The sequence below is a fragment of the Chiloscyllium plagiosum genome, unplaced genomic scaffold (assembly GCF_037043375.1).
Source record: "Chiloscyllium plagiosum isolate Xiang-an unplaced genomic scaffold, Cpla_swu_hap1 HiC_scaffold_30, whole genome shotgun sequence".
Lineage (NCBI taxonomy): Eukaryota > Metazoa > Chordata > Chondrichthyes > Orectolobiformes > Hemiscylliidae > Chiloscyllium > Chiloscyllium plagiosum.
The window spans coordinates 12468126-12480161 of NW_028270168.1; the positions used below are offsets into that span (position 1 = coordinate 12468126).

General features: G+C 41.7%; 1 protein-coding gene and 1 long non-coding RNA gene across 3 annotated transcripts in view; one reads left to right on the forward strand and one right to left on the reverse strand.

The window, feature by feature from the left end:
• LOC122563518 (acid sphingomyelinase-like phosphodiesterase 3b) overlaps positions 1 to 12036 on the forward strand; it is a 42247-nt gene that overhangs the window by 733 nt on the left and 29478 nt on the right. For both annotated transcript variants that reach the window (XM_087976739.1, XM_043717342.2), the window contains exons 2-3: positions 2009 to 2219; positions 10779 to 10876. In XM_087976739.1, coding sequence (XP_087832865.1) covers positions 2009 to 2219; positions 10779 to 10876 — 309 coding nt within the window. The remainder of the gene's footprint in view (positions 1 to 2008; positions 2220 to 10778; positions 10877 to 12036) is intronic.
• The window catches only part of LOC122563523 (uncharacterized), a 40712-nt gene continuing 39365 nt past the window's right edge, over positions 10690 to 12036 (reverse strand). The window contains exon 3 of the long non-coding RNA XR_015752123.1: positions 10690 to 10827. This is a non-coding gene — a long non-coding RNA (uncharacterized LOC122563523). The remainder of the gene's footprint in view (positions 10828 to 12036) is intronic.

Here is a 12036-nt window from a genome sequence, read left to right on the forward strand (position 1 = left end):
TCGATTAGGATTTTCATTTCAAGTGTCACCTTTGATGTACCTTCAGGGTCACACATAGAGGTGAAGGTACTGACATACCAGGGAACTATCTGCCAACAGCAGGACAGAGGTAAAGTGCAACATTGTGGTACATGGATGACAAAACTTGAGTCTGGTATTTATGGGGAGAAGGATGCTACTACCATTCCTCTTTCCTTGACTGATTCTGAGAGCCTATTCAGTTTACAATACTGGAGAGATAACTATGTGTGAGTCTGTGGTGTTTGGAACCAGGTGGATCTCATTGACTACGAGATCCTTGATTGACGTTATTAACCTGGGTCAATCAGGATGCCCTGGCCAACCAATATAAGCAGGGGATACGTTAGAGCCCGGGTGTCCTTGGAGAAGGAGCACGCGGTGTCGACCAACACCCTGGAGTTGTTCAGGGAGAGGTGGGTGCCGCAGGGAGTGGAGTGCATTATTTCTCCCTCCAACTCTATTTTGATTTAGTCCCTCCCCTCCCCTTCACTGTTTTGATCACACAGCACTGCCCTTTGATGTGAAGGGCAGTGCTTGTCACTGGCCACTCGGGTGTTTTCCTATCTTCCTGGTGGTGGAAATTGAATAACGATTTGTGCACCTTGTGTCTCTCACTGTGTCTCACACCTACACACATACACCATGGGTAAAAAAATATATAAGCAGGGGATTTAGAATCTCCTCCATTGAGGGTACTGACTCTGAGCTGGCTGGCTACAGTCAGCATACTATGCCCAAGTAAATAAAGGCTGACTTTGTGACAGGATATCTGCCTCTGTGCAGTTATCTCAGAGTCCTAACAAGAAGTGGTTCTTATTTTAACACTTGCAGTTTATTGATTTCAATTAGGTACAAGTTACATTTGCTAGCTAGACATTGTTGCTAAGACTATTGGGAGACAGGTGACACTTTTATCCCCTTTCATGCCCAAAGCTATTATCTCCATTTTCCCACCCCAGACTATCATATCATCATATTGGGTGGAGTCTAACGCAGTCTCCCACATTAATTTTTTCAGAACCTTACCTAATACAACCATTAGCATACAGGTACAGCAAGTGATCAGGAGGAGAAATAGTTGGTGTTTATTGCAAGGAAATTGGAATATAATAGGGAAGTCTTACTGCAGCAGTATAAGATCTTAGTCAGATCCCATCTGGAGGATATTTTGTATAGTTTTGGTCTCCTTATTTGTAAAATTATGTAATTATGAGAGAAGGTTCACTCAACTCCTTCCTGGAATGAGGGGCTTATTTTATGAAGAAAGGTGAACTGTTTGTGCCTGTATTCATTGGCGATTAGAAGAAAGAGAGATGATCTTACTAAAACATAAAAGATCCTAAAGGGACTCAATAGAGTGGATAGCAGGAGAATGTTTCCTCTTCTGGGGGATATTAGACTGAAGGTTAAAGTTAAAACTAAGAGGGCTCCCTTTTAAGACAAGCATGAACAAGGCCGGACTTGTCCCTACTGCCCTGCCTCCTATAGAATCTGACCCCTATCCCCCAGCCCTCCCAAAACTCTCAACAACCCACCACCCACTGCCACAACTGACTCAACTGATCTGAGAGATTGCACCCCACTAGCCAGGTCAGTCCGGACCCGGCCCCACTCTGCATGAGGTTGCCACTCCTCAGAAAGTCCCATGGATCAGTAATTGAAAAGGATTTGGATAAAAGAACTTCTCCGCCTTTAAAAGATGACATTAGTTTCACTTTAATTGGAAAATGTTTAAATATGCAAACTGTGACAAAATGTGTAGATTAGGTCTGTTTTGTAGCTGCTGCAGTTTAGATAGACCATGGGATGAGAAAGCATAAAGTGCATTTTAATCTGGTGGAATTGTTTGTCTTTGGGTCTTAAGGCACGGTGGTGGTATTCCAACGTCTGGTGCAGATGGTGTGGGATAGTACCACCTGCCTTAGATTGGTGTCATAACATGTCTGAACAGGTTAATTAAAAATATCTAAATGTTTATTTTTGCCAGGTCACTTTTGGCACATCACAGATCTTCACTGGGACCCTGATTATAAAGTGACAATGAACCCAAACACTGTGTGTCCTTCATCTTCGAAACCTGTACTAAACCCAGGGAAGTGGGGCAGCTACCTATGTGACTCCAATTGGGACCTCATCAATCTGACACTTCATAAAATGAAAACCTTTCACCCTAAGCCAGACTTCATTCTTTGGACTGGGTAAATGTTTGGAACTTGCAGTGAAAATCAAAAGATAGCAAATAGATTGCAAAATAAATCAATTAAGATTGTCCTAATAGGGACCAAAGGTTGCTGTTTTGTATAGGGAGAAGAGTAGTTTAAGTTTCTATCATGATAATGCCAGCTATAGGTCACATGATCAGTAATAAACATAGTCATACAGCACGGAAACAGATCCTTCGGTCCAACTATTCCATGCTGAACATATTCCCGAACTGAACTAGTCCCACCTACCTGTTCCTGGCCCATATTCCTCCAAACCTTTCCTATTCATATATCTATTCAAATGTCTTAAACATTGCAATTGTACCCATATCCACCATTTTCTCAGGAAATTCATTCCACAGAATCACAGATAATATGGAGAGAGAGAGAGAGAGATCACATCTGTACATGGACTGAGACAGAGAGAGCGAGCTTCAGATGCACAGTCACAGAGATCACAGATACATTCAAGGACTGAAAGACAGAGAGAATCATAGATGTATAGAGAGATAGAGAATCACAGATTCACAGTCATAAAGGAGAGACATGAAAGGGACAGACAATACCCATAGTAAAAAACAGTTAACTAGACTATTAGACTTTGATAAACAATTAACATTCATGTTAGCTCTTTGATTGTTTCAGAAGACATGGTTAGGGTTTCTTTAACCCATGATATATTTTCCCAGCAAATAAAGATCATCAGAATTGGGGCAGATGTAAACCATTCAGCACCATCTGTCTCATCTTCTCCTTGAGTTCCCACATTACCTCTTAATCCATCTTCAGCACTCCCAATGACTGAGTGTCTATAGCTCCCTAGTTTAAAGGTTTACCATCCTCTGAAATTTCTCTTCACCTCTATCCTACAGCTGTCCCCTTATTCAGAGATAATGGCCCTTGGTTCGAGACTCCTGAACTGGGTAAATATCCCTCTCTTCTATCATGAAGGGACTGTAGTTGATGGATCAAATGTTTATAACATTGCTGAAAAAATTCTTGTATTACTTTCTTATTAATGGTTTTGTGTAAAACATGCCACACATTTTTCCAGGCCAGGGTAGGCTACACATTACAAGGTACTTGCAAGGTCAAAGCACCAAAGAAGGTCGATTACGTCGAGTTTAAAGGATTTCATCCTGACCTCTCAAATTATTGATGTACTAACTAAGATCACTTAAAACTCAAGTCCTGAAGAAATGAGATTCTCGGTAATTCACTTGCTACTGTGTTTAAGGAGACCTGCAGTGAATCACTGAGCTCAGTTTGCTCACTCCCTTACCAGCTGGACTACTTCACTTTAATCACTGCCACATCTCAGCGAGGAAGTTGGGGCTGGATGGGAATGCTTCGGTTGAGCAATAACAGGCTTGAAAGAGCTTAAATTGGTAAAAACATTCCAAATAGCTCAATGAGCTTATCCAGGTAGTAGCTGAGGCCATAAGACATAGGAGCAGAAATTCAGCCCATCAAGTCTGCTCCACCATTTAATCATGGCTGATACGGTTCGAATCCCCATTCTCCTGTTTTCTCCCTGTAACCCTTGAACTGATATAATGTTGTCAGTTAAAAGGAGTTATTTTATTATATAATTTATTTTGAAAATTTCTTTCACTAAAACATTTTTTACAATGAAAATGTTTTTAAAATGTTTGTGTTGGTAATCTTTCTCTATCCCATTCCAATGTCTTTAGTAAATAATATTATGATCAAGAACATCAAATTAATTGTACTGAAATATTTTATTGAAATAGAAGGTTTTTCATAGACCATGAACAAGATATCTCAAATCCCAAGACTGTGTTGCAACTACAACTTTGTGTATTTTTCTGGTGTTGTTTAATGTAATGAAATGTTCCAATGTGCTTCACATCAATTTTTTGAAGCAGAATCTGACACCATGCCACAGGAGACACTGTTAGGACAGACTGCCCAACTCTTAGTCAAAGAGGTAGGTTTCATGAAGCATCTCAAAGGAGGAAAGGGAGGGGAGAGATGCAAAGAAGGAATTGTAGATTTTCAGACCAAGGTAACTGAAGATGTGGACAACATGGTCATCCATCAGCCTTATTGGAAAAGCCTCAAAGGGTTAAATTTGGGTAGGCTGATGCTTCCATAATTGAATAGGTTTTGGAAACACTCACTGTCAATGTACATGATAAATAACTGTGTAAAGAAGGTAGTGAAGGATGCCTTGGAAGTATCCTACACCATAAGTAGATAAGATAAGGCCTTTTTTTCATGTATTCAATCTCTTTAGAGCAGAAGGGATGGAAGCTTGGGCAGTAGCATTCTCCTCTTGCAGGATGTGGGAGGTAAGAGTCACCACTGTGTTCCTGCTGACTTCACCTGGGAGAAGTGCGCCTAAATCCAGCTCCTCACAGACTGCATTAGAGAACTGGCGCTAGAGCTGGATGAACTTTGGATCATTCGGGAGGCTGAGGGGGTGATAGAGAGGAGTTAAAGAGAGGTAGTCACATCTAATTTATGGGATAAAGGTAGCTGGGTGACCGTCAGGAGAGGGAAAGGAAAAGGAAATATGCAGAAGTGCAGGGACTCCTAGGGCTGTTTCCCTCAATAATAAGTACAGAGTGACGGCCGTATCAACGGAATCGATTTCCGCAGTTTCACTTACCTGCGGTTTACCACAGCCCAAGCATATTACACGGAACATTCCAGAAACATGGACCGGGGGCTACCGGGAAGGTAAATTTCCCATTTAAATGAATGGGTTAGCTTCTATCCGCAGTTTTTGACTTCCGCAGTAGGTCCTGGAATGTATCCCCTGTGGTTAAGAGGCAATTACTGTATACCATTTTGAGTATTGTTGGGCGAGCAGCCTACCAGGGGAAAGCCACAGCAGCCAGGTTTTGGCATTGAGCCTGTCTTTGTGGCTCAGAAGGAAAGAGGGGAGAATAGGAGAGTGCTAGTAATAGGACATTCAATTATGTGAGGAACAGACAGACGATTCTGTGGCCATGAGTGAGACTCCCAGATGGTATGTTGCTTCCTGGGTGTCAGGGTCAGGTATGTCTCAGACTGAGTTCACAGGATTCATAAGGGATGGCACTGCAGCCAAAAGTCATGGTGCACATTGATACCAGTGACATAGGTAAGGAAAGGGAGGAGGACCTGAAAAGAGAATATAGAGAGTTAGGTTGGAATCTAGAAGTCAGGACGAGCGGAGTAGTAATCTCAGGATTGGTGCCGGTGCCGGAGGCTAGTGCCGCTAGGAATAGAGAGCGAGTGCAGATGAACACGTGACTGCAGGGCTGGGGTAGGAGGGAGGGCTTCAGATATGTGGATCCTTGGAATACCTTCTGGGGAAGGTGGGACCTGTACAAGAAGGATGGGTTGCACCTGAACGGGAGGGGCACCAATATCCTGGGCGGGAGGCTTGCGAGAGCTCTTAAGGAGGGTTTAAACGAGATTGACAGGGGGTGGGAACCTGAGTTACAGATCTGAATAGGTAGTGAACAGCCCGATACAGCATGCAGAGAGTCTGTCAGGATGGATAGGCACTTACAAAGGTGCAGTCAGTATGATAAGTAGAAGTGTGTCTATTTTCACACAAGAAGTATCAGGAATAAGGGTGACGAACTCAAGAGCATGTATCAGTACTTAGAACTATGATGCTGTAGCCATTATGGAGACATGGATATCACAGGGGCATGAATGGTTGTTGGATGTTCCAGGGTTCAGATGTTTCAAAAGTAATGTAGGGGGAGGTAAAAAAGGTAGAGGAATGGCATTACTAATCGGAATACTATCACACCTGCAGAAAGGGAGGTCATCGATGAGGATTTATGTACAGAGTCAGTGTGGGGGAAGTCAGAAACAGGAAAGGAGCAGTCACTTTATAGGGAGTTATGCACAGCACCCACTGCCCCATACCTCCCGCCCCCCCCTCCCCGCCCCGGAGGAACAGATTCGGAGGCAGATTTTGGAAAGGTGCGGAAGTAACAGGACTGCTGTAATGGGTAACTTTATCTTCCCTAATATTGATTAGAACTTAGTTCAAATAGTTAGGATGGAGCAGTTTTTGTCAGGTGTTTCTGACTCAATATGTGGATAGGCTAACTACAGGGGAGGCCATATTGGATTTGGTCCTTGACAACGAACCATGCCAGATGTCAGATCTCTTGGTGGGAGAGCATTTCAGTGGTACTGATCACAACTCTCTGATCTCTACTATACTCATGGAGAGGGATAGGGGCAGATGGTATGAGAAAGTATTTAATTGGTGGTGGGGGAATTACAATGCAATTAGGCAGGAACTGGGGCACCTAAATTGGGAACAGGTTTTCTCAGGGAAATGCATGACAGAAATGTGGAGGTTGTTTCAGAAGCACTTGCTGATAGTGCTGGACAGATTTGTCCCACTGAGGCAAAGAAGAGATCATAGGTTGAGAGAACTTTGGGTGACAAGGGATGTGGAACATCTAGTGAAGAGGAAGAAGGAAGCTTACTTAAGGTTGAGGAGGTAAGGATCAGGCAGGGCTTTAGAGGGTTACAAGGTAGCCAGAAAGGAAATGAAGAATGGACCTAGGAGAGCTAGAAGGGGGCATGAAAAAGTTTTAGTGGGTAGGATTAAGAAAAACCCTAAGGTATTTTACACTTAGGTGAGCACGTCATATCCACGTTGGGACTCTCCAACCACACAGACCCAGTGTCACTTTCACCAGTTTCCTCAGCTTCCCTTCTCCTACCTTATGCCAAATCCAACTCAGCACCACCCCCTTGAACTTTCCTACCTGTCCATCTTGCTTCCTACCTATCTGCTCCAACCTCACTCCGATCTATCACCATCACCCTCTACCTTCATCCACCTATCGCATTACTAGCTACCTTCTCCACAGCCCCATCCCCTTCCATTTATCTCTCAGCCCCCTTCCCCACACACCCCTGATGAAGAGCTTATGCTTGAAATGTTGACAGACCTGCTCCTCGGATGCTGCCTGACTGGCTCTGCTTTTCCCACGCTGCAACGTTTGACTCTGATCTCCAGCATCTGCAATCCTCACTTTCTCCCAGATGGGATATACCCTCGATTACTGCAGGAAGCAAGGGGAGAGATGCTGCGCCTTTGCACCCTCACTATCCTCTGGTGTAATGCCAGGTGATTGGAGGGTGGCAAATGTTATTCCTTTGTTCAAGAAAGGGAATAGGGATAATCCTGGGAATTACAGACCAGTCAGTCTTAAGTCAGTGGTGGGCAAAGTATTGGAGAGTATTCTGAGAAACAGGATTTATGATGACTTGGAAAACCATAGTTTGATTAGAGATAGTCAGCATGGCTTTGAGCAGGGCAGATCATGCCTCACAGACCTTACTGAATTCTTTGAGGATGTCACAAAACACGTTGGTGAAGGTAGAGCAGATGATGTGATGTACATGGATTTTAGCAAGGCATTTGGTAAGGTTTCTCATGATAGGTTCATTCAGAAAGTAAGGAGGCATGGGATACAGGGAAATCTGACTATCTGGATACAGAATTGGCTGGCTCATAGAAGACAGAGGATGGTAGTAGATGGAAAGTATTCAACCTGGAGCTCAGTGACCAGTGGTGTTCTGCAGGGATTGGTTCTGGGACCTCTGCTCTTTGTAATTTTTATACATGACTTGGATGAGGAAGTGGAAAGGTGGGTTAGTAAATTTGCCGATGACACAAACGTTGGTGGAGTTATGGATAGTGTGGAGAGCTGTTGTAGGTTGCAACGGGACATTGACTGGATGCAGAACTGGGCTGAGAAGTGGCAGATGGAATTTAACCTGGAAAAGTGTGAAGTGATTCACTTTGGAAGGTGGAATTTGAATGCAGAATACAGGGTTAAAATCAGGATTCTTGGCATTGTGGAGAAACAGAGGGATCTTGGGGTCCATGTCCATAGATCCCTCAAAGTTGCCAATCAAGTTGATAGGGTTGTTAAGAAGACAAATGATGTGTTGGCTTTCATTAGCAGGGTTTTGAGTTTAAGAGCTGCTAGGTTATGCTGCAGCTCTGTAAAGCCCTGGTTAGAACCCACTTGGAATATTGTGTTCAGTTCTGGTCACCTCATTATAAGAAAGATATGGAAGCTTTAGAGAGGGTGCAGAAGAGATTTACCAGGATTCTGCCTGGACTGGAGGGCATGTCTTATGAAGAAAGGTTGAGGGAGCTAGGACTTTTCTCACTGGAGCGATGAAGGATGAGAGGTGACTTAATAGAGGTGTACACATTGTTGAGAGGCATAGATAGAGTGGATTGACAGAGACTTTTTCCCATGACGGAAATATCTATCATGAGGGGGCATAATTTTAAGGTGATTGGAGGAAGATTTAGGGGAAATGTCAGACGTAGGTTCTTTACACAGAGAGTGGTGGGTGCGTGTAATGCACTGCCAGAGTGGTAATAGTATCAGATACATAGGGACATTTAAGTGACTCTTGGATAGGCACAGTTGATGTGATGTACATGGATTTTAGCAAGGCATTTGGAAGATAGTACAATGAAGGGTATGTAGGTTAGTCTGATCTTACAGTAGGATAGAAGGCCAGAACAACATTGAGGGTTGAAGGGCCTGTACTGTGCTGTACTGTTCGATGTTCTATCTTCTAGATGAGTGGGTGATCGAAACTTTCGTGGAAAAGCTTTCTGCACTTATAACGAGTGCCTTTCTGTAAAGTGTATTGTAACTGTGGAAATTATTATATCTCCAATTGTCTGCCAGGACTTTCTTTAAACAGCTGATGCGGCTAATGACATGAGGATGGTTAGATACAATATTAATGCATAGGTTTTTGAACATGGGTGGCAAAAGTAGGGTGAAATTTAGTTGAGGGGACCGTTAACCAGATGCTGCTGGATCCACTGCTGCAGAAACCATGTGGTCCCACAGACAAGCCGTCAGGAGGAAATATGAATTGTACCTCTCCTGGTTTTCTCCACCTCAAAAATTGAATGTTATGCTTCATTGATCTCTGTACCCAAGCAAGACAATGAGGATATATCAGGAGGCCACTGATCACTTCAGATTTCTGTATTTCCTGGTAGATGTTGTTTAATAAGAAATGATTATGCAAATGTTAGTATGAACAATCTAACAGGGGAACTCAGTGGGACTATGTCAACATTTGCAGGAAGACTTTGCTCAGGAGTGTATTAATAGTACTTGAATGGAGTGCATGAACGTGAAAAGTCTTGCCTCAACACTCAGAATGTAATGTTTTAAAGGCTCCTGTCACCTGTTGGAAAGCTTTTTTTTTAAGTGTTTATTTAACCTGTTTATTCCTTTTTATATTGTTGTGCCCAATAATCTGTTCTTTTGTTGGGCTGTATCATGTTCTGAATGCAGAATCTATTCATCTATCAATTACCTTAGATTCATCTAATACACTCTGTTCCACTAATCAACTGGAGTTTAAAGTGATGGCTCCAATAATCAATAAAGCACAAAATATTTTTCTGATAGCTCTTGTGGTCATCAATACATGACAGAATTCCTATTTCATTGGGCTGTTTTACAGAGTCATGCATCCCTTTTAGATTGTAGCTGTGGTGGGAATTACATTATCTACAGTAGAAAAGCATATTTACATCATAATTTTCCCTGCTCCAGTCAAACCACCTCTGCTCTCTCCATCTCATTCTATCAGCATATCCGTCAAAATTATTTCACAATTGTATGCTCATAGCTTCTCCTAAAATGTTTGATATTCGAGTCTTCAACCACCCTCAGCAGTTGTGAGTTGGAAATACAAAAATACTTGCATTTCTATTTCCAGTTCTCTTGAAATATCACAGACTTGAAATGTTAGTTTTGTTTTGCTTCAGATGCTACAGGCTTTCATTATTTTTTTTAAACATATTTTTGATCTTCTTTATCAAACCACTTTATGATTTTAATCACTTGTGATAAGACTATAAGACATACAAGCACAAGCAGGCCATTCAGCCCATTGAGTCTGCTCCACCATTCAATGAGATCATGGCTGATCTGATAATCTTCAACTTTACTGTATTTTCCCCATAACCCTTGATTCCTTTACTGATTAAAAATCTCCATCTCAGCCTTGAATATACCTAATATTCTGGCTCAACACTGAAGAATTCCACCCTATACAGCTGTAAGTATAATCTTATCTCTTGTTTATTGCATCCTCTCCACTATCTTTATATTCTTTTTAATAACATGAATAATATTTAATTATGTAATATATAATAATAATAATAATATGAATGACGCAGACTACTTTGTCTAATCGAGTTCAATGTACACGTTGTTGCTTTCCAGTTCTGTTCAGGCTTATTTTGCAAGGAGTCATGAGTGCCTTACGATAGTGCCTGTGATTTCTTAGAATTTTGTGAAGGGACTATTGTAGCAAATTTCTACCTCTTCCACTTTCAATCTTAGAGTACATCATGAGCTTGCTCAAAATTTCCTCCGGCAATGTTGTTGAGCAGTAGGAGATTAAGCTCACCTGTTGTTGTAATTATAATTCCTTGCACAAATCAAAGAAATGTGTGGTTGCAGTTCAAGAAATTCATTCCTTTGCTCTTCATATAACATACAGTGATGACACTCCTCATGTTGCTGATGAGAAACTTGGTGAGGATGTAGTCCTGCGGATAATAAGCAAGTTAACCAAGTTGATTCAAGTGGTCTTTCCAGGTATGTGGCAACTATAAATTCATATTAGCAGAGTGAACACTAATTATAAATGTCTGAAATACACGAACCTGAAAAATACTAAATCACCAATCAGAATAATTACTCACCTGTGGCGGCAGCGAGAGCGGGCTCTGAGGGCCTGCAGCAGCAGCAGGAACAATTTCCAAAAACTTGTGGTGGCACTCAGACTTGAAGCTTTGGGGAGGGAGGCCCACTTACCATACAGAGATAAGGTTACCTCATAGAAATGAGACTTTTAGATTTGGAACGCTTTCCTTTTCTTCTTGCTTCTGTTTGTTTTTCGTATTTATGCGTTTTTTAAAAAATTTCTGGTTTTTGTATCTGAGATGATTGTTTTTTGTGAGTGGTGACTTTGTGCACTTTTTACTGTGCTCCTGTATTTCTGTACTTGAGTATACATGACAATAAAGCCCACTTCTAATTTTAATTCACCAATGTGATGACCTATCATGTGTTTTTCTCTGGAAGGCTTGCATTGTTTAAATATGCCATTTAAAAGCAACTTGCCTTCATTAGAGACAAAATTTTGACAAAACGTTTGATACAGGATGACTGAAGGACCACCACTTTGGAAACAGTAATGTTGTACATAAATTTAACAACAAGGACGTTGAAGTGATTGATGTTATTTTAATTGGATACTTACGAAGTTTCACTTTTTAATGATACCTTGAAGGAAATCATAGAGTTTGATACACCTGTGGTTCTTTAAGCAGTTCAATGTCATTGAATCACAGAATTCTTATAATATAAATCACCATTTGGTCTGTTGTGTCCATGACAGCTTTCTAAGAGCAATTCTGCCCCATATCAACTGGCAATACTGGATTTAGTGTAGTGTAATGAGGCAGGCTTGATAAGGGAGCTTAAAGTGTAGCAACTCTTAGGAGGGCAGTGATCATAATTTGACTGAATTTACTCTAGTTTGAGAAGTAGAAAACAGAATCAGAGGTAACGCTATTACAGCTAAATAAAGGCAACTACAGAGACATGAGGGAAGAGCTAGGTAGAATTGATTGGGAGAGGAGTCTAGCAGGAAAGACAATAGAACAGCAATGGCAGGAGTTTCTGGGAGTAGTTCAGGAGATCCAGCAGAGATTCATCCCGAGGAAAGAGAAGCATGGTACAGCGAGGATCAG